This window comes from Phytophthora sojae (assembly GCF_000149755.1).
Source record: "Phytophthora sojae unplaced genomic scaffold PHYSOscaffold_1, whole genome shotgun sequence".
Taxonomy (NCBI): domain Eukaryota; phylum Oomycota; class Peronosporomycetes; order Peronosporales; family Peronosporaceae; genus Phytophthora; species Phytophthora sojae.
This window is the reverse complement of record NW_009258115.1, coordinates 8,159,645-8,181,665: the sequence shown is the minus strand read 5'-3', so window position 1 is coordinate 8,181,665 and position 22,021 is coordinate 8,159,645. Positions and strand designations below refer to the sequence as shown.

At 51.7% G+C, this 22,021-nt stretch overlaps 5 protein-coding genes across 5 annotated transcripts; 3 read left to right on the top strand and 2 right to left on the bottom strand.

Annotated features, from left to right (window-relative positions):
* Positions 1 to 1,411: 1,411 nt before the first annotated feature.
* On the top strand, positions 1,412 to 1,612 carry PHYSODRAFT_454270 (hypothetical protein; the record flags this gene model as incomplete). The annotated part of the gene is made up of 1 exon (XM_009518003.1): positions 1,412 to 1,612. A coding segment is annotated over one exon (201 nt), but the record flags the coding sequence as incomplete, so codon positions are not given.
* Positions 1,613 to 2,092: 480 nt separating this feature from the next.
* PHYSODRAFT_284377 (hypothetical protein) lies at positions 2,093 to 2,566 on the top strand (the record flags this gene model as incomplete). Its single annotated transcript, XM_009518002.1, has 1 exon — positions 2,093 to 2,566. The coding sequence occupies one exon, from the start codon at positions 2,093 to 2,095 to the stop codon at positions 2,564 to 2,566; it is 474 nt and encodes a 157-aa protein (XP_009516297.1).
* Positions 2,567 to 17,271: 14,705 nt separating this feature from the next.
* Positions 17,272 to 17,778, bottom strand: PHYSODRAFT_294360 (hypothetical protein; the record flags this gene model as incomplete). Its single annotated transcript, XM_009518001.1, has 1 exon — positions 17,272 to 17,778. One exon carries the CDS (start codon positions 17,776 to 17,778, stop codon positions 17,272 to 17,274), a length of 507 nt encoding a protein of 168 aa, XP_009516296.1.
* Positions 17,779 to 18,389: 611 nt separating this feature from the next.
* On the bottom strand, positions 18,390 to 19,019 carry PHYSODRAFT_294359 (hypothetical protein; the record flags this gene model as incomplete). Its single annotated transcript, XM_009518000.1, has 1 exon — positions 18,390 to 19,019. The coding sequence occupies one exon, from the start codon at positions 19,017 to 19,019 to the stop codon at positions 18,390 to 18,392; it is 630 nt and encodes a 209-aa protein (XP_009516295.1).
* Positions 19,020 to 20,594: 1,575 nt separating this feature from the next.
* PHYSODRAFT_294358 (hypothetical protein) lies at positions 20,595 to 21,161 on the top strand (the record flags this gene model as incomplete). The annotated part of the gene is made up of 1 exon (XM_009517999.1): positions 20,595 to 21,161. One exon carries the CDS (start codon positions 20,595 to 20,597, stop codon positions 21,159 to 21,161), a length of 567 nt encoding a protein of 188 aa, XP_009516294.1.
* Between the last annotated feature and the right edge of the window lie 860 nt (positions 21,162 to 22,021).

Sequence of the window (22,021 nt, the reverse complement as noted above, 5' to 3'; positions counted from 1 at the left end):
TTTCAGAGGTCAACTTTTGACTAATTCGACCTGTGTACTCCCCCGGAGCGTTCGCTCCGGGTCGCCTATGTGCGATTTCTGTCGGTGTTTATGTAATTTTCTCACTCAACACTGTTGAGCAGTTGAGTCAACAGACAGTGATGTTTTCCCTCGATGCAGGAGGAGAAATTAAGGAGTTTATACTGTAATGACTGAAGGTCCCTTCATACATGTACCTCTCCTGTAGGCTTTGAACGCGATGTCTCAGTCGGTTTATGTCGCCGCCAGACACTGTGCACGAGACAGTATTTTCTTCGGCTCGCATGCCAGTACTCTATTAGAACGCGAGATGCAGAATCGATCCCCCGTACTTTGTATTTTGCCTATTTCGTATTTTTTCAAAGAACCGCTCAGGGGAACTACATGTAAGCTACTGTAGATTTCGCAACTCAACGCTCTCGTTTGGTGTTCATGCTTGCGGTACATGCGTCGACAGAAGAGAGTGTTTGTCGTCGATCGTTTGACACGCATGATAAGCAGACCACTTTAAAAGTGGCAATTGTCAATTTCTCCACTTTTTGCTTTAAAATGGCACATTATCTCGGCAGGAAGTGGAAAAAGTGGAATCAATACAGTACCCAAGTATAATTATTAACCGTCTGGCTAAGTACGAGCCTAAAGGTGGCAGACACATTGCAGGTCAGTAGTAAGTACTTGACCCCTATCTATGGATACCTTTTGTGATAGACTGCGAGCTCGCTGTGCATCGGATCGCTGCCCTCGCTGCCATCGTTTTACATCGATCAAAATACGCAAATGTATAAATTGACAACAGCGGCAACCGCATACCTGCGTACGCGTGGCAGCATGGTGTCCCCCTTCGTGGCTGTACGGGAACCCCGTCTTGCTTCCTAGCTTCGTTTACCGCATAGTACACCTATGACGCCTTTGCGTCGATGAATCATACTGCTTGCGTTGATGAGCTATAACGTGCGAACTTCGCTTTCGCTACGAATAGAAGCACAGTCGTGTTCGTCGACTCCAACAGCATTTTCGCAGTTTCCGCCATGTATGGCATGCATCTGTACTGTGTCAGCGCCCTTTTGACATGGTATTGTGCGTGGTATCGTTCAGAAGGGACTTGAATTCTGGTCATTCTTGCCAAAATTTGCTCCACCTTTAAGGTTCGCCAGAAAGTGGAAAAGATGGAAAATTTTCTGATTTTGCCACTTTTAAAGGGGTCTGATGATGAGGGAGTACCCTCTAAAAAACCAGAAGTGTGCTCTCAGCACCGTACCGCAGTGCCTCGGATTTGCACCACACAACAACTATCCATACGGATTTGAAGGAGGCTATGTGGGTTTCGATGCAACAATAGCCTTGGTTTAGTGACAGTGACCAGCCGCGCTTCGCTTGGCTGGGCGCCCCTTCGGCGCCCCCGCGGTTCGCTTCGCTCGCGATTTATAGATTGTATGTTCTACCGAGAGCAGTGCTCGGCTCGCTGGAATGCTCGTCGCTGGGCCCGCCTCCGCAAATACCGCGCGGCCCTGCTTCGCGGGCAATTTGCTGCGGCTACGCTCCTCACAACCGCTCACCTGATCGACCACTGACTGACTCAGCCCCGTCTCTCGAAACGGTGTTTTTGCTGGTACATGTATTGCACGCGAAAACGGACGGTGTTTTTGATATTTACTTACGCATGATCCGGATGACGCCTTGACAACAGAAATGCTGGAGTCACTTGAAAAATAGTAAAACCACAATGATAACAAGATAAGCGCATTGAGAAGGGCACATTCCAAGCCCAACCTTAATTAAAAAGCATGTCCTTTCATTAAAGCACGAATTCAGATCACATGCAAATAGTTTGCCAGTAAGCATTTGGAACTGTATTGGCAGCGAGTTGCCCTGTGTATTCGAGGAAAGATCGGCAGCAGCACCATCCCAGGATTAAAGGCCTAGGATACGGATCATGCTCTGCTGTCCGTAGACGAGGTTTCTCTAGGCGCACGCAGGGGAGTGCAGTGCGCTGCGTGCCTTTTGAGACTTCGAGCTCACTTCGAAACTCGCGTTCCGGCACTCAGCCCCTCGTTCCGCCGTAAGCTTACCAAGCATGCGCCTGCTGCTGTGGGTTCTGCTTGTGACTTTGGTCACGTTCATCTCAAGCGCCAGCGCGACCGCGACCGTCACCGACTCGAAGGACATTACAGTGTCACAGTTGACGGACTCGGAGATCGATGAGCTGTCTCGCCTGCTCACTGCTGAGACCGACGACGACAACACCAAGCCATTCCTGCGAGGCGATGCCAAGAAAGATTTGACGACGGCTGGCGACAAGACGGAGGATGAGGAGCGAGGCCTCTTCAGCTTGATTAGCTCCATCAAGAACGGATGGGCCAAGTGGAAGTCGAACGCGCTCGAGAAGGCGTTCCAGCACATGATGAAGCACGGAGAGACGCCTACCACGCTGGCCAAGCGCCTGGAGATCGGAGGAGCTACCGAGCCGAGATACGAAAGGCTCTACGAGAAGTTGGTGGATCAACTTCCACACGACCACCGGTACCTAAGTTCGGGTTGCGACTACTGACATTCTTGATCTTAGCGGAAGTGCGTGAAATTTTAATTCGTAATGGTCCATTTTAGCTTATGTTTGTGTCCCATCCTTGGAGAATCGACAAGGCATTAGTTGCTGCGTAAACAAGTAGGTCGTGAAGAACCACCTTATCGTTATTTCCGCAGTAAAGGGAGTATGCTGACGCGTATATGATTGCAAGCTTGGTTTGCATGTAGATCGCATCGAATTTCCATTTTTAGCCATTGCTACAAGTCGAGCTGGAACTCGAGCAGTCCAAAAATGCACCTCGGTTCAAAAGGAAAGATCCTTACATACTTCACATGCTTTCCTTAGTTTTACCCGGGTATGTTCCAGCAGGAATACATCGATGTGCAGCAATGTATAGCCTTACTGTACAGGTCGGGGACATTTATTTACAAGTACCTGCTACAAGATTCTGAAACACTGCTGGCCTCCAATTCGTAGATCAAAGAATCTGGAGGAATATATAATACTGATAGCCATCGGAGGCATCGGAGGACAATAAAGGTGGCGCTAGATAACAGTGAGACATTATGCAGGCCGACCTTGCTCAGATCTCACAGCTCAGCGAGACCAAGGATGGTGCCAACGCCTCTGAATATGAAAAAATGCAGATCGTGGCAGAAATGTTCAGATTTTTTCCACACCAATTCGTCCTCAGACGGTGGTAGTGGCTCAGCATCGAACTCGATGCGCCCTCAGGTGGGCCCATCAGCGACCTCGAGCTTCCTGCATATCCATCGATTGCAAGTACAGTACAGTATTGTTTTAGCAGCCGTGCCGCATCTTGCAATTTTCTAGACTAATTTCAAGATCAGCAAATGTGAAAATTTAGGGTGATTCAAATTTTGGGTCCACATACCCAATTGTCTATTTTTGGTACCTCGAGCTCCGTAACCTCGAGCTCCATAGTTTTTCCCCTTCAAACACATGCACATATTTTGTTCCTGCAACTCATTCTGCATTGCAATGCCGGTATATGCAAGTGCAGCTGGTGATCGATTTCGCTGTAAACAGACAATCCTGCACTAAACGATACCTGACACACCTGATATATTGCTGTATACTAGTATGGCAGCATCCCGGTAAACGGGTTGCTTTGGAGGCGACACGAACCCCATTTAGTGAAATGGGATACGGACGCCCCCCACCCCAACCGCCGAAGTGGACTGAATACTCCACTGCGTCTATATAAATGTCATTTGCCGCTAACTTAGTATATACTGTTGTTGTGATGCCCCCCCCCCCTCCCTTGCTACTGCTCTTTGGTACATCAATTATCACAACACTCTTTACACATCTTGTCCGTGTTTTTTGCTGAGCACTTCACAGCTAAACAACCTCGGTCCCTTGGTGTTCTTGGTGTAAAATGTAGCATTTTGCTTTACGGCTGAGTTGGTTTCTCGCTTTCCAGTTTTGCCAGCTCTCCAAAACAAGCTTTTATCTCTTGCCCGGGCCCATATTCTACTCCTTCCTACGTCATGAACTCAATTATTATCGGGCTGTCGAATCTATGGCCAATACTCCAACTTGAGGGAGAGGGATTTCCATATCTGTGTAGCTTTCTCCAACCGCATTCCCGTTCTCATTGCACGTCCACTGTGCCCGCTCCGTTTCTCCCAGTAGAGTAGACACTCAACACCTAGGTCAACGGGTAGGGGCCGACTGCCAGCAAGCGCGAGACGTAGTGGTCGACCAGACAACTACTGGCCCATCAACCAGACGCTTTCGAGATAGGGACGGCAATGAGGGAGCGTTCTCGGCACCTGGGCTCCGGTAGACTAGTCACAAGCCTGTAGCTAAAGTGCAACTGAGGGTCGGCCTGCAACTGAGGGTCGAGCTGCAACCGCGGCTCGTTGCCCACCCCGACGACCTATCTACTCCTACCTACGGCGCCTTCCTACTCCTACAACTTGGACCTCTCCCCCTTCGGGGCCTCATCCCTGCTCTCGTCCCTTGCTGGCCGCACGCTGCGGTCATTGACGTCGTCTCGCCCTCGTCGGTACTTGTCCCCTGTTACCGTCCGTCGTTCACCCCTCCTCGCGATCTTCTGCAGTCACCATACTTCAACCTTGACCTCCTCGCTGTGGCTCGAGCCACCTGACTCGCTCCTGCCACCGTCCGTCGTCCTTGTCACCCATCCGGTCACGGTCCGTGCCGCCGCTCGCCACACAACTCGATCGTCAAGTCGATCACCGTCGGCTCTGACTGCTCACGTGGGCCACCGTCACCAGTGTGACGCGACCCCTGCCTACATCTGAATGCATATCCACTCACTCAGACCCCCCAAGGTATACTGTCGCCCTGCAGTCACCACCTGACCTTAAACTATGACGGGCGGACACTCGCGCGTTGGCTCTCGCCTGCGGACTTAGCAACGGCACTTCGGGGGGGCCGCCCCTCTCTCGCTTCGCTCGGGGAGCGCCGCTGCGCGGCCTGCCCCACTCCCTCGTACCTTACGCTAAGTCATCGGCTCGGCCAGGCGCGGTGTCTAAAAAAAGCGGGCTGCAGTGCTCGCGTTCGTTCGCTCGCACATACACGCCCCCGCCTGTCGGCGGGTGTTGGTGATCGGTGGACGCATTGAGTGAGCCTCGCGCTCGCATTCGCTCGCCCTCGCCCGTGCTCAGCATTTTGGTCTCCCTAAAGGGAGTGGGTTGCATTCCGCATCCTCACCACGCTTGCAGCACATGGTGGTGGGATCAACAGCTTACCAAATGTTTGGGCATTCCGGCCCATGACGCTTTGTATGACTATGGCATCGACTATTGTAGTTCCCTAGACAGTTTGCTCACCATGCACGCATCGCCTTGCGTTGGCACCTCATTGTTCCTCAAATGCTTGTACGTTATAAGCTGCTTTGCCTCATTAAGGGTATCTCACCACGGCAAACGCTAGTCGAGTAAAATATGCAATCTACATAGAGGTACTGCTTCCTTGGCTGTGGCAGCCATACCTGTGACCAGGGCTGGCACAAGGGGTTTAATTATTATCACGGTTAGAAAGTAGTTTTGGAGTAGGTTTTCTCGAACAATCAGATCGCTTCAAATGTATTGTCTTTTTTCACTGAAGCCCGTCTCTCTCCGCTGAGACCTGCTGGCAAAAAGAGGGAAGTTTGAGTTGGGCACAAAGAATCCAGTTGATTGGCTGATTAATTGTTTGATTCGATTCGCCAAAACAAATCCGTCGAATAGGATCACAGAGGGATAGGCCTAGTCAAACTTAGTGTTACTTTCCAACCATGATAACCCCTAAGGGGGTGTTTCATTCGGGGATAAGTTAAATAGGGCAACTTTGTACTGTATGAATTAATGTTTGGTTGACGATATCAAATATTAACGGTAATTAGCAGGGCTCGCAAACGGTGCTGACTGGGTACCCGTACCCGCCCGTGTCGCCGTCCAAGCCGAAGTCGGGTACCCAAGCCACGGGTGTACCCGGGCCAGCCAGGGCTCAAGGTTTTGCACGGACGGACCAACTGTTTCATCTCCCGACACGGTTTTAAAGTTAAACATTTAAGTAGGAACTACGCGAAATCAATACAGAGTGAAAAGGACTTGTGGATGGTAAAAGAAGACGGCGTAGGAGCATGATATAGCTGGTATAAGTAAGAAATATTACTATTTAGTACTATTTTCGTCAACTTCGGGTACCCGTGGCACCGCCCGAGGTTTGCTTCGGGTACCCGTACCCGACCCGAAACCGGATATACCCGAGGCGGGTAGGGCGGGTACAAGAAACGGGTAACCCGATTGCGAGCCCTGGTAATTAGTATTCAGGGCTGAAGCACACGCAAAACACGCACACGCTTCCAGCACCGCGCGGGGCGGGACACCGCCTCGAGGACGACACGCCCTAGAGCTACACCGCGCTTTAGCACTGCCATCGGGTGCAGACACGTTTGCGCGGATACTTGCTGCATGAGAAGGCATTGGTGTTGCTCCTATCTGGGCTGAGCGCGCCTGTGGCCCACGGGGTGACGTGCCATCCCGCGCATCTTGCGTCGTACAAGTACTACCGCTATGACCCTACATGGGCCCAGCCACTTCCTCGTCAGCTGAGGCTAGTGCAGGCGACAGCGGTGGTTGCGGCGCCATAGACGGCGGGGCAGAGCGTTTGAGCTCAGCGAGCTAGACTCTAGCTGCTAGAGCCATGTCCATCATTGCTTGAGTCATTTGGTGGGCGAAACCGATTGCTGGTGATAATCGGTTTCGCCAGGGATAAAGTAACCATAGTTGTGACCTAAAATTTCGGGGCAGCTGAGGCAAAAAAATATTGGATTGTGATTGGTCATCCTACTGACTTGTCCCGTGTTTTTTGGCCCCGGAAAACGGTATGATAGATGTAAGCCCTAACCTCTTCTTAATCTCTGATTTGCTTCCTGTAAAGAGGGTTCAAGAGGACATAAATCACATGATTACGGGGGGGGGCTCCGCCCCAATGATACGAAGTCAATCCACCGACATGGTAGGAAAATGTATGGAGTTTATCTGATACCTGCCAAATGTGAAATCCGATACAAGATTTCGACCAACCTGATAGCGTCTAGCAAGCTACAAAAAAGCTTTTAACAAGGGGTCGGGTAGTCTACCCGGTAAGTCGTTTACAACGCGAGTTTTGCGCTGCAAGTTGCGTGGTAAAGCACTTGGTGCTAACTTACGCATATCTATCTTACAAACACTCTTAGGGACTCGAAGGACCAACGAAGAGTATGATTCACTAGCTACGTGCCCACGAGTATATTTTGCTTCGTTGATTTAGGTAAGATTTAGGGAGGGATTTGCAGCTCTAGGAATGTGTCGTGTGTGGGAAAATAGCGGTGTCCTGATATTCGAACTTAGTGCAACGTACATGTCTACTACACAACAACACTACAGCTCTTCAGTAACTGGATGTTTGTCAAGTAGTAAAATAAGGTTCGAATAGCCAATGACATGTTCACCGCCCAATATCTCGGCTTCCACCGAGTGGCACAACTAAGCAGGAAAATCCGCACGCTATAATGCATGTAGCTGAGATATAGGTGACGGGTTTAAGCGCGGAGTTGTCGCTGCACTTGCCGATTCTTGGGCCGAGTGATGTATGTTGATCGAATTTGCTACACCGATGAACGATTTATACTCCGATTACTAGGGCTACGCTTAGGTTGGGATAGCAATTTTTACGGGAGCAGCTAGGGCTTTAATCCACAGCAGCAGTAGTATTTTCTGCCTGGTGGAGTTCGTGTGTGCTACAGACCGGCGTGAAGTCGTCTCCAAGTTGATATCATTTGACGACTATTCGCCAAGATCAGCTTTCGCTGGATCCGGAAGCATCATACGACGAGCGAAGATGCGCTAGAAGTTTCATCATGTGCCTAGCAAGTGATAAGAAGCCCAATGAATGCGGGCTGCTTCATGAGCGATGCCGTTGTGAGAATCCTGGCGCATTATAGGCGCTTAGTATTTTTTACAGACTTGTTGGTAATTCGTACTGTAGCTTGTGAACACGGTTTATTATATTAACATGTATAATTCATACTCCAATACGAATTGGTGTAAATTGCTAGTGGTCAGCTAGCACCAAGTACAATGCACACATGAATTATTTTAGGTCTCCTCCTGTTCAGTATTGCACCAGCCATATAATTCGTGCACCCATTGTTCTTGACCTCGCCAGTCAGGTGGCCGTGGTTGTAATGGGCCTACTTTGGCTCACTACTTTAGCTTACTCGTGTGTGAGGAAGCGTAGCTTAGTTTCAACTAGAGTTAATTATACTCGGGCCTCTGAGTATAGATTAATCTAAATAAACGATCCAAATAATGTTTTGGGGTTAAAATGAGAACTGCTAGTTTTGTTTTATGCTTTCTGACTTCCTCTAAATGTAATATTCTAAGTTAGGAATCTGCCAACGGCTGGTTGGCAGAATTTCATTGCCATGCATGTCGCTCATTGGCTAAAAGATGCTGCTTTCAGCCAATAGGAATCCTAAGTCTCTATGCGTCGTGGTGATCGTAAATGTATGTAGCCGTTGGTGTGTCTACACCAAGGTCGAGAAAGTCTTTCGAACCTCTAACAGACGTCGTGTCTGTTAGAGTTACAAGTGACTGTAGCCACTTGTACGTGTAACCCTGTTACACCATCCCCCCCCCTCAAGGTTAGACGCGCCGAGTCACGGCACGTCAATCAGAAATTGACCACTCGTGAATTCTTCACGTTGGGAGAAAGAAAACCCGAGCTCATTCCGCAATGAGCTCGCCGAAGGAGAAGGCCGCCACTGCAGCAGAGGGGAAGACCTCCGTCGGGACAGAGACTCTCTCTGTGGACGCTGGTATTCCATGCACTGTGCCCGAAGGCCAACAGTGCACGTTGTGGCTTCCGGGTGCGGCACGCTTGAGCGACCGCGACCTAAACGGGTACACGACGATTCGTGTACCTGCGAGTCTCAAGGATCTCCGTGCCAAGTTCCTGGCACGCGAGGAATGCGACGATCGTGGGACTTCGAGCGCTGCAGGTGATTACAGCGCTCGAACTACCTTCGCGCCGGCAGTGCGTGGCGAGCTTCGTACGCCCTCACCATTTCCGGAACGGCCTGCAGCACGATGTCCCGCGGCTCCCATGTATCTTGGTGAGGCGGAAACCCTCTCCAACGAATACGATAACGAACCGGCTGCCGGTTCGTTTTCGGGATACTATGGTTCACAATACGCTCAACAATCCAGCGTGTTGAGCCACGGGCGTCGCGGATCGGAGGCGGCGGTGGTGGGAACACGCCCCGGGTATGGTCAACCTGGGGGTTGACCTTGGCCCGACGCTTGCGGAGCGGGTCGCTGCTGTGGAGCTGCTTCAGAGCCGTGAGTTTGCCGCTCTGAGGCAGGAGGTGGCGATCCTGAGGGCTCAAGTCGCTCAGGGTTCGCAGACCGCGTCGGAATACTGCACGAGTTCCTGCGGAATCGCACTAACCGGAACCGGTTTGGTGTGATGCAGTCTCATGAGGAGTAGTGGGGCTGCGACCCACTAGAGCGAGCTGGTCGCTCTATGGAGGAACTGAGATGATGGATCTGCAAGGTGGTTGCAGATCGGTGGATTGGGACTTTGTGTATATGCATTTATGGATCCGACGCAAGTGGCGTCTGAACAAGGCAGAAGAAGATGGATTGGGTGCTAACGGAAGCTCCTAATACCAGATCCAACGCTCTGAGTGCCGGTCTGAACGGAGTCGAGGGGCAACCCAGCAAACGTGGATCTGGATCGGAGAATTTGGATCGGACCGACACTACTCGGCAGCAATGGATCGGAGAAGACGAACGGTCGGGTACGCTACAGGAGAGTGGATTGGGACAGAAGGTGTCCCCCCGAGTCCGGATCCACCATCTCCGCTCACGACAGCTTTGGAGATGAAGACGGTTGAAAATAATGGGGACGCAGTAAGAGAGTGAAGAGCGAGATGGATTACGGCACAACGTCAGTGTTTACTGGCCATCGACAGCGCTTGTGCGCTTCGGCCGCGATAGCGGAACAGAGAGCGATGGCCCTGTTGCCGCAACGCACGCACCGACAGGTGCGCGCGACTCTCCAGTCAAGACAGTGTGTAATGACGCTGTCCCGGAGCGCCCTGGGCGCGCGCGAACACGCGCACAAGAGCAGCAAGCGTCGGTGCCACCGCCGACGGCTGAAGGGGAAAATATGTCGATTTCGGAGATCGACACAAACATTTCAGCGAATCAGAATAAGTCTCCGGCCTCAAGGGGCCCGAATGACGAATATGCGTCACGCATGTCAGCCGTGGAGGCTCACGTTAATTTGATTGAGATGTCTCCGGCCTCAAGGGTCGCGGATGACGCGTATTTGTCACATATGTCAGTCCCCGAGACTGACACAAATCTGATTTTGGGAGTGTCTCCGGCCTCAAAAGGCGCGGATGACACAGGTGAGTCACACGCCTCAGCTGTGAAGGCTGACGCGAATCTGATTGGATTAGATCTGACCAATAGTAAGGGCCAAGATGACGTAGCGCCGTCGACTCCGGGAGTCGATGGCTTGGGTAAATTTGATTCGTCGGCTCCGGGAGCCGACGCACCCTCCGTAATGGGGGTCTCCGCCAATGGATGGCGTCGAGGTATTAAAGTCACGTCAGTTCCGGGAACTGACGCTGCGAAAAGACAGAGACACTTCGCGTCGACTCCGGGAGTCGACGCGCCCTTTGTAACGAAGGGCTCCGCCAATAACAGGCGTTGAGGCGTGTCGGCTCCGGGAGCCGACGCTGCAGGCGGTGCGGGACGTTTGCAACCGTCCGCACCGGAAAAACTTGCATGCTGTTGTGCAGCCTTGCTGCACGACGAAGCGCCGTGCGACCAAGCTGGGCTTAAAGTCACTCACCCGCGGGATGTACCCGCTGGCGGTATAAACGATGAACACCCGTCCACGGCTGGGCCTGGACGAGGTGAAGAACCAAGCGGAGCCAGGCTTCGCAAAACAAGAAGACGGCGCATGCGAAGGTCGCTGCGCAAGTCTCGGCCTGGGGCCGAGACGCTACAATAAATGCAGACGGAGACTGAGAAGCCGGACGTCGAGACGTTGAACGTCTTGACGCGTACCTGCGCCGGGTTCCGGTAGAGGGAGATGACTCTCGCTAACCCTCCGACGCAAGCGTCGGAGTTGACTTCGCTTTCAGTCATGAGCTGGAAGCGCTTCGCGCGTGACTTGCACGATGGACGCATCGAGCAAATATGCATTCTCTCGGATGCCGAGAGAACGAAGTGCGAGAATGAAAAACTGAGGCAGTTCTTCATGGAGAGCACCACTGAGAGTGAGGACACTCTCAGTGGGAAGACGAAAAAGGAGCGCTTTGAAGAGCAGAGCTGGGACTCGTTGAAGACGAGCCCCTACTACGAGATCTTACGGGAGTACGCGGATGTGCTTCCGGAAGAGATCCCTGCGGAGCTTCCGCAGGACAAGGGCATCCAGCACGAGATTGATCTCGTGCCGGGCACGAAGTACTGTGTCACGCGGTGGTGGCCACTGCCGCGAGAGCAGGTCAAAGCAATCGACGACTTCTTCGAAAGTCGTCGCAAAGCTGGGCAAGTGCGGGAATCGAAGTCCCCGCACAGTGCTCCGACGTTCAATGTCAAGAAGCCACAGGGTGGCTGGCGCATCGTTCATGCATACAACAAGCTGAACGCTGCGACGATACCGGCGCAGACACCGATACCGCGAAAAGCTGTCATCATCGATTCGATGGCCAGGAGCACTATCTACAGTGCTCTTGATCTGTGCGATGGATTCTATCAGATCCTCATGCGTGAGCGCGATATCCCTCTCACGGCCGTGAGCACGCCGAGCGGCATGCTCTGGGAGTGGCTAGTGATGCCGCAGGGCCTGACGAACGCCCCTGCGACCTTCAACAGGTGCGTAACGCACTTGTTGTCCTCGGTGTGCGACTTCGCACCGAGCTACTTCGACGATGTGTTCGTCCACAGCCGGGCTGCGGACGGGATGAGCGATGTTGAGATGCCTCCGGAAGCTGCTTGTGCTCATTCGCAAGCACAAGCTCTACGCGAACCTGAAGAAGTGCATCTTCGGGGCGAGCAAGATACCCGTGCCTGGGTGTCTCGTTGGGAAGATTGGTGTCCGCCCTGACCCTAAGAAGGTCAGAGTGATCAATGAGTGGCCGACGCCGTCGAACGTCAAGGAACTGCGGCAGTTCCTTGGCTTGGCCACGTACTTGTGCAAGTATGTGAAGGACTATGCAGGCACGATTCGCCCGCTGTCACAGCTCCTGAAGAAGGATGCCGAGTGGAATTGGACTGCTGAGTGTCAGCAAGCCTTCGATGCGGCTTGACTGAGGAGCCGATCTTGGCGGTGGCCAACCAAGATCGCCCGTTCCACGTTGTGTGCGACGCATCCGACTTCGCAATCGGATGTGCGTTGATGCAGCACGATCACGAGGGTCGTGATCGTGTCGTCTACTACCAATCGCGCCAGCTGAAGCCAGCTGAGCGCAACTGCTCGGTGCATGGCAAGGAACTCCTTACCATGAAGTACGCACTCGTGAAGTTCCAAGCGTATCTACTCGGAAGCAAAACGTTCGTGCTCTATACGGACCACGCGTCGCTGCGGACGGCTGGGAAGTCGCCGCACATTCCGCAACGGATGGTGAGATGGCTCTCATTCTTCGCAGAGTAGAACTTCCGGGTTGAGTACAAACCCGGAAGACTCAATGTGGTGACCGACGCACTATCGCGTCGACCTGACTACGCCACGACTGACGCCGACGTCAATGCCATTGACGCCATGCGATCGAGCACCCCAACGTCGTCACTGTTGGACGACTTGAAGGTCGCGTACGCGCACGACGGGGACGCGGAGCTCTTGCAGGCATACGGCTCAGCGCCTTCTCACAAAGCTCGTCAGAAGCTGCCGAAGCATCTTTGTGCTCGTGCACACCGTTATCGGGCGCACGACGGGCTATTACTCTACTGTGCAGTCGACGACAACGCGGACCGCGTTGTCGTGCCCAAAGACCATGACCTGCGACTCAGGATCATGTATGAATATCACGTTGCACCGACTGCGGGGCATCCGGGCCGTGAGAAGACATACCTTCTTCTCACGCGGGACTTCTACTGGGCCCACCAGTATAAATGGGTGCGCAGGTACGTCCGTGCTTGCGAGGTTTGTCAACGTGTGAAGCCTGCGCCTTTCGCGCAGGCTCCTTTGCAGTCACTGCCGACTCCATCGCAGTGTTGGCAGTCCATGTCTTTGGACTTCGTGTTCGGTCTTCCCCCCGACAGCCAGGGGAACACGGGCGTTGCGGTCTTTGTTGACCGCTTCAGCAAGATGTACCATCTTGCTGCGGTACCCGCTGAAGTGACTGCGAAGGAGACGGCGCGTCTGTTCGTTGACATGGTGTTCAACACCATGGCATGCCGATCGACATTGTGTCGGATCGAGACCCGCGCTTCACTACACACCTTTGGCAAGAAGTGCCTACACTTCTTGGGGGTCAACTTTCGACGTCGACTGCGGGCCATCCGCAGACGGACGGGCAGATCGAGCGCGTAAACCGCGTGCTCGTAGACGTGCTTAAGAGCTACGCTCACTCATTCCAACACTGGAGCGAGTGCCTGCCGATGGCGGAGTTCGCCATCAACAACTCGGTGCATGCCTCGACCGGGCATACACCGTTTTACGTGAATGCCATGAGACATCCACGCCTCCCGCGTCTGCTCAGGATGGTGGCTCCTTCCTTAAGTGGGGGAGGATCTGCGACTGCAACGCAGCAGCCGCAGAATGCCGCTGACACTTGCACAAGAAGAACAAGAAGAACGCGTCTGTGCAGGGTACAGACGCCAACAAGAACAACTAGAAGAAGAAGAACGGGTCTGTGCAGGGCACAGACACCGCGAAGACGAACGCAGAGGCCGGGCCTACTACTGGAAACGAGCTGAACGAGTTCAGCTTGGACGCAATCAACATCGTGTAGCGCAGACAAGCCGTCATTCGGTTTGTCCAAGACGCTATTGCAGCTTCTGTTGATCGACAGAAACTGAACGCAGACAACGTTGGCAGGGGCAACACAAATGAATTCAAAAAGGGTTCATTGGTTTTGTTAGCTACTCAAAACCTGCCTAAACATGCGGTTTCCGACTTCGGGGTGAGCAAGCTCGCTCCGCGCTTCATCGGGCCGTTTACAGTATTGGCAACGCTTACACGCTAGACATTCCATCTTGCATGCGCCTCCATCCGACCTTTATGTCGGGCGGCTGAAGCCAAACCGGCAGCACGAGCCACCTAGCTCGGCTGACCCGAAGCGGAAGCCCCGGCGAGAGCGAACCTCTGCTCCAGCGCGTAAACGCGCTGGGCCAAGCGCACGACGCGAGCACCGCAGTTGAGATCCGCCTCGTCTACCCAAGATGGCTCCTCGTATCCACGCCAGTGCACCAGGAATTCGCGATGGATCCGTCCGTAACGAGTCCGTCTCCCTGTTCTCATGTCCGTAATCTGGTCCACTTCGTATTCATCTTCCTCCAGATCCTGGATCCAACTGTCCTCGGGCAACAGCGCCTCATCAAAGTCGTACCGATCTGTAGTGCCTTCAGTTAGCTGGATCCGAGGACGATCCGGAAAACTTCGAACCAACTTCAGCTTGGACACGTGTACCACGGGGAACAGCCTGTATTCGGTTCCAGGAGTCTCGATCCGCACCGCATATTCACCGATCTTCTCCGCAACACGGAATGGCCCGTGCCACAGGTGCGCCAACTTACGAGCGTATCCTTCCTTGACCCGATCCAAGAATAGCCAGACGCGGGATCCAGTCTCAATCTGATGTGGATGGATCTCCTCGTTATGCCGACCCGCTCGATCCGCAATCGCCTCCTGCAACCGTGTGCTGACATCTACTCGTGCTTGTTGGTAGAAACGCTGGATCTGGTACCGCCATCTCCTCGGATCTCGATCCTGACGGCGCGTGCTGCCCACCGGGATCGTCGATTCGAGGGTGGATCTAGGATCCCATCCATGCACTAAGTAGAAGGGTTTTTCTCCGCGGATCCGATCCTGTGCGGTGTTGAGTGCGAAGGTGAGTCGCTCCGCGTAATCGTTCCAATCGCGTTGATCCAGATCCTGCACATACATTTTGAGAGCACGGGTGGCTGTCTATACCATGCGTTATGCTGTCCCATTCGCCTGTGGCCGATACGCCATCGTTGCGCGTTGTCGCTGGCCTAGGATCCGGTTGAAGGATCGGAAGAAGTCAGCCATGAACCCCGGCTCACGGTCGTGTCGGATCACCTCGCTGGCACCAAATCTCCTGAAGACACACTCTTCGTAGGATTCCGCAATAGTCTGCGCGGTTCGAGAGTCACTGGCTTTCGCAATCACGTATCCAGCAACGCAATGTTTTACTATCATGCTTCAGTACAGGGTAAAGTTGACGAGCGATAGCGGGCTAGATGTGTCGCCAGCTAATTGTCTTTTGCGGGGACCATGCTCCGCAAAGTTATTACAGTACCGTGTAAACGTTATGGCATGAAGCACGAATACGTTTATACAGAGCAAAGTTGCCCTATCTAGCCTGCCCCCGAATCAAACATACTTAACAACATCATAAAATATTTATGTCGCACGCTTGTCATCTTCATTCGCTTGCTTTGCCGGATAGTGTACACCGCAAACATGTTCACGATTTTCACAGTACACCAATTAGCGGTAAGTGCTGTCTACTAACGCATATGTACGTTTGCTGCTCTATCATTTGCGTGAAATGTTATTTTGCAAAATTTCACGGCTCCGCTCGCGAACTGTTACCCGATGTCGAATCTGCATTCCGCGCACGCACCACAACGTAGTCAGAGTAATTTAAGGTAAGGGGATCACTATTGGTATGCTAGAGAGACTTCTCGCCCGAGTTTTTAGATTTAGACAACCGAAACCGAGTTTCAAGATGAATGATTCAAACCGTCTAACCCACAAACATGTTAGGTAGATTTACTACACACTAACAAACCATTTGTAAACGCTAGTGTTAGCTATACAGTGAGTATTTATGCGAACACTAATGTAAACACGAGGCACCCTGAATATTGGTTGATGCTGGTGTTCTTGTCCACACTGGTGAGCTCGGAATTCTGCTAGCCGTTTAACCAGGGATCGCTCTGTGGGAAGAGTGTCGTAGCACCACCATCCAACGCCTTACCGACGCTTTAGCAATGCTTTTTCACAGTTCAAGTTCCTGATTCACAGGTATGTACAGGTTTGGTGATATGATTCTTTCCCATTATCGTCGGTATGAGGGGTTGAAGTAGAGCTCACCCTGAGCGCAATCGGCGTTAACCCCGAAAAAGATTCTTATTATCGTCAAGCAAATACATGTTACCTGCGCTTACACCAAGTCGGCAATTCTTAAAACGGCGCTATAAGATAGTCATAAAACCTATATAACGTTTAGAAACGGATAAGTAGGTTCGGTCCTTACCTACTTATAAGTAGTGACACAAACCTACTTACGTTGCAACAAATCAGGGGTAATCTAGTTGAATAGCTTAATTTCTCTTTCCATGGCCCTGGGCCAGTCCATTCTCCATGGCACGCTTCGACTTTGCATCACTGTCCATCTCGTAGTCTTCATCGTCGCTGTCTTCAAACTCGCCGACCGGCAGCATCACACAGACGGACATCTCACCACGAACGAGAAGAAAGTCAACAGTTCCCGCTACGTCCAAAATGTCACGATTACTGCCCAAGTGATGTCCAGGATTGACGGATACCGGGGGTTCTGTCGAGGCCAGAACATGATTGAAGATGCTGTACAGCAGGTACTTCTGCTTTGTCCTCGGGTCAGACGTTCTGGCTGCTATACCCAGAATCTTACGCAAGTCTTCCAGCGTTCACGCTCGGCGAGATTGCAGTGCAAAGGATTCCGTAGAGCACTGATGGGTGATGTTACTCCACTCCAGCTTCAACAAGTCGAACGGCCACGGGTTTTGTGCAGGCTTCAGCTCCGAGATCACACTTATCCAGTGCTTAATACGCAGCGCGAGGACGCAAACTGCCGGACTGGTCACGAGCAAGTTGACATGGTTTGCGTAGGGCGCACCTATGAGAGCGTAAGGATCGTCAACTTCAGCGTCACTTCGCATCATGTAGGCGATATTGTCGGTAGATTCCCCATTTCGAAGAGCCAACGCGTCCGTCGAGTCCTTGCTCTGGTGACAAATTCATTTGCCATGCTTCTCCTTAGCCAGGAACACGCGAGGAATGCTGGCTGCTGTTGTGATTGCTTGTAGCAGCTCCTCCGCGGGTCTCTTCAATTCAATCGTTGCTAGGAAGATACTGGGTCCGATTCCAGCCAAGACGAACTCGACACACCGTGCACCAACAACGACCAGTAGGTGGGCGTCGGACAAACTCAGCTTCTCTCCGAGCTCAGATCTCACAGACGCATTGTCATCGAGCTCGAGGTTTCTCGAAAGCAGCTTCGATACACGACGGGCTGCGACGCCAGCTTGCAGTTTCCTCAAACGAGAAGAGCGAAGTGGGAAAAACACGCCATCCGGGCCTTTCGCTGCAAATAGCAACAACGACCTGAAGTCGATGTGCCCAAATGTGTTTGGATTGCTCGTCTTGATAGCCACTTTGGCATCTCGCATCGTGGCGCGTTCATCCACCTTGATGAAGAACGATAGTCCGTCACTTACGTCCACACAGTTCATCATGATCACCATGCTTGATGGCCTCGCCGCCAAAGTGCTAGGTTCCAATCTTTTTTAGCGAACTGGCTTCAGACCTCAATATTGAATACATTTGATATTTACACTTCTAGTTTTTTTATGAATAATAGGTCCAGAATCTTGTAATATAATACAGTACGTTGACGCTCTGCTGTGTCTTATACGAGTACTGTTTTACTGTGTTTTTTCCCTTTCTTTTAACCCTGTAACAATGGGGCCAATTTATCCATGCCCCAACCGTCTATCTCAATTCTGTTGAGGCCGGTTCCTAACGAGAGCATGCTCGCATCATGATCCTATTTCGAACGTGTTGATTGGTTGATTACAATACATATGTAGGGCTCGGTATGACCCCGTGATCTGAGCCCAAGAGCGTGAGCCACTTTCGGATCACGGATCACAAGTTGGGATTAACAAGAGACACATACTAGCAAAGATGAAGGTGGCTCGGATTTTCGCGTGTGTCGCCGCGGTTATGATAGCGAACGAGTACAGGCGCCGAAAGCGCGCGAAAGTTGTTAAACGCGACCGAATTCACGACCAGAACCGCGGTGCTCGCACCAAAGGTGCACATACATAGCAACCTTATCTCCCTGGCAAAAGTTTTAACATTCATCATGGGACCCAGAGAGCTGGCACCTTCCTTCTGCAGTAGCGAACCGAGAACTGCACTCTTTCCACATATCTCTCAACTTTGATCCAGAATGTGTTGTAATTTGGCTAGGGTCGATCCCTTCAAACAATGAATCATCGGAAACGAGGCGGTCAAAGTCTTCATTCAATGTATTGAAGGCTTCAGCAATTTCTTCCCAGAACCTACGACCACCTTCATCCAGCTCTCGCCGCGTGAGCGTGTCCCCAGAAGACACAAAGCTCACAAAAAATACTTCGGAGAAGAGAACGTTCAGTAGTCGGTACAAACAATGACGAGATCGCCTCTCAGCGCTACTCTTCCCTTCGCTGCGGCCTCGTTTAGTAGCGCGTTGATGCTCAAGAAGCAGCTCGATAGCTTTTTTGGACCCATCGTACCCGTGCAATATGGCCACTCGGTCCGCCTTGCTAGTGTTCTTCGCTACCGAGAGTTTACGCGCGGTGCACTCTAGCTTCAATTGATCGACTGTCCAACTGATGTAGTCGTCCGACGTAGGAGGAGGCACGGGCCGCTTGCTGCCTAGTTTCTGCTGAGCCGACCACTTGCTGCTAACTCGCGCTTCACCACCCGACGCTGCCGCCATCGTGGAGGGTGCTGCGCCCGCTGCAACCGCTACGAGAGCTGCTGCGGAAGTTTGTTTTTGTGATCCGTTGGGTCACGATCTCGTTAGGAAGGAAAACGGCTAGTCCGAATATAGCCTCATGTGGTATCGGAAAATGGAGATTACCGGAGCGATTGCCCGTCGCCCAAGAATCAAGGTACAATAATCAAGGAGCAGTCAAGCGCGAGATGGAAGTGGCTGCTTTGGTTAAGCTGGCGACATTATCCTCGTTGGAGTGACAGGTAGTGGCCGGAGCCTCGTCGGGTCCTAATACAACCCCGAACGAGGCTTCATGGTACCCACTTTTAGGTACAGATGCATTTAGTTACGTACTTCGACCGCACTTATTAGTGTAGCCGCGATCGTCATTTGATGTGTCCGGAATCACCTTATTGCGATCGTTCACACTAGATATTTGTATAGGGACATAGGACTCATCATAGGATGGCCAGAACGAGGCCCCCATGGCCTCAGAAAACTCAGTAATAAAAAGACAGTCTTCCCCCAAAGCCAACAAGGGTCAAGTCCGACTTCGGTAAGTGTAGCTAGCTTATTGTAGTGCCTGGACACGCTCGGCTGCGTGTGGATGCCTGTCGGGGAGCTTATCGTGCATTGACCGAGAGTTTCCTTGGCAGCGCCAAGAGTTGGCGTGGACGGAGAGGCAGGAACGGTATTAGAGTATCGTTCAGTATATATTTGTGGGATTAGAGTATCCCTGAGTGTATTAGTCTACCTACCGAGGTTTTACCTTGGTCCCCCTGTATAAGGCCTAACACGCCGGTACCCTTCCTTTCTGAGGGACTGCAGTGGGGTTGCGCGAAAGCGCTTAGCGTTAGCTCGTGGCTAGCGGTACAGGTTTTTGGGTTGACCGAAGATAACCTAAGGTGTACAGAGGCGCTTGCAACCGACCCGGTGTAAGGGATCGTTCCTGGTCTTCAGGTTTGGATCCAATAAGCGCTTACCTTCGCGGGTTAGCGTGTTGTTGGTGTCTCTAATACCTTTTGGTAGAGGAGGATTTTAGTGGAATTACCACACCACACTCACCCCTTAGTAGATCATGATCCAGTGTAAGAACCGGCCTGAGTCACTTAATGCTTAGTATGGCCCAAGTCTTGATCAGGTGCGGTACCTTTATTTAAAAAAAAATGTGTTTCGTACATGTACCGAACCTCGATAAAACACAAACACATATCCTAAGCGTATGATTCCTACGGTAGGACTGGCACCTGCTGGTTGAACTACATTGTATCTTGAGCCTGCCTATTATTTGTTGTTAGTTTAGTTCACCCGAGGTGACCGCTACTGGATTGATTTGCCAAACGGCGACGCTTTATACCCTTTAAGCGAATGGTTGACCATTCGACAACATCCAGTAAGACTGGCCATACGTACGGCCACAGATGACGCCAGGACAGATAACTCCAAGCCACAATTCTGTCGCACAAGCAACAGTGTGGGCTATTTCATTTGCTCCTGATATCCGACTTACACTAAATATCGCTGCCAGGCATTCACCAAGAGTCTTCTCAACTGCGGCATCCCTTCAACCTTTTCGGCATGAACATCAAGTATATACTCCTGGACGTGGAAGGGTTGGTGCACACAACTATTTGGAATGGCCATGAAACTGTTGGCATGCTGAAGGCCAATCTCACGAGTACAAATGGGACTTTGTTCGGCAACATTGATCCTATGAAGTTGATGATCTTTCGCGCAACAAAAGCAAATGGCGCCTTCATCCCGATCGAGTCGCGCAGAGTGAGAAAAATGTTAAGTGGCAAGATCCCATCGCTTGTAGCTGAGGTGCTTTCCAAGGAGAATGAACTCAAGGATGTTCATTTCGTTAACGACGTTATTCCCGGCACCGCAGCTCCCTCCGGCGTGGTCCATGTTTTGGAGGCATTTGGAGAAATGGAAATTGTGTGTTCTCTGAAGGGGAGAGAGGGGCCACCGATTGAGCTTCAGGTCAACATCAGAGATACTAATCTGCATCGGGTAGTTGGAGACGCGCTTGGCACCACCAAGCCAGACTGGAAGTTGTTTTTGTCGAGGGAGCGAGATGGTGCGTGGATCAATACCGACTCAGACGACGCGCGAGCTCTGATGAGGGGGCAGGATCACTGAATTGACGGGCGAGAGCGATATGGTAGTGGACGCTTTCAAGCTTGTTGGCGCACCAACCCAACGGACTATCCATATCATCGTAAAATGGCCAGGCTTCCCCGCAATTAAAGCGTTCAGAGGGATACGGCGTCAATGGTCATTGCACTGGGACCACCTCAACAGCATCCTCGCTTCTTTTAAAGGTGATAAGGAGACAGCTGCAATTTCGAAGGTAACTTGCTTGTCAGTGAGGTGCATTGATGCCACTTACTTATATCTAACGATGTCCTATCATCCGTACCATTGATTTTGAAGGTAACCTGGGACAAGGTGAAGCACCGATACCTTTTGTATTGCGGACAGCAGTAACCAGTCAAACTGAATAACGAGAACATTACTTTTGCGGCTATCACTGGAGAATTGCGGGACACTATCAAGGTTTCAGGCCAGCAAGGAGCTATGAACGAGAGCGAGGTCACAGTGGAAAAAGTGATTGCGATTGTAATATTGCCGAGATTGTCGATCACAATAATTGATTGCTCCGTGATCTCAATCGGCAATCCCGTTCCCATATTGTTCCTATACTGATTTTAAGCCTTTGCCAGCGATCCGGTAGATAAATATGCAACGTCAAGCCTATGGAACCGATCCTAGCTCCTAAAAAGCCATTATGTGTCTTCTGCTTCGAAATGCGGATATGAGGGGTCATTGAATGCCTGGATGGGGTGCACGCTCAACATGATGAATATAAGACCCAACGTTGCATTTGACCAAGGTTTTTGAAGCTCAACACAAATGTAATCGCACAAGCAAAGGTCTTAGAGCGATAGCGCCGCCAAACCAGTAAAAATATGAACGTAGCAGAGGAAATACAAGCGAGA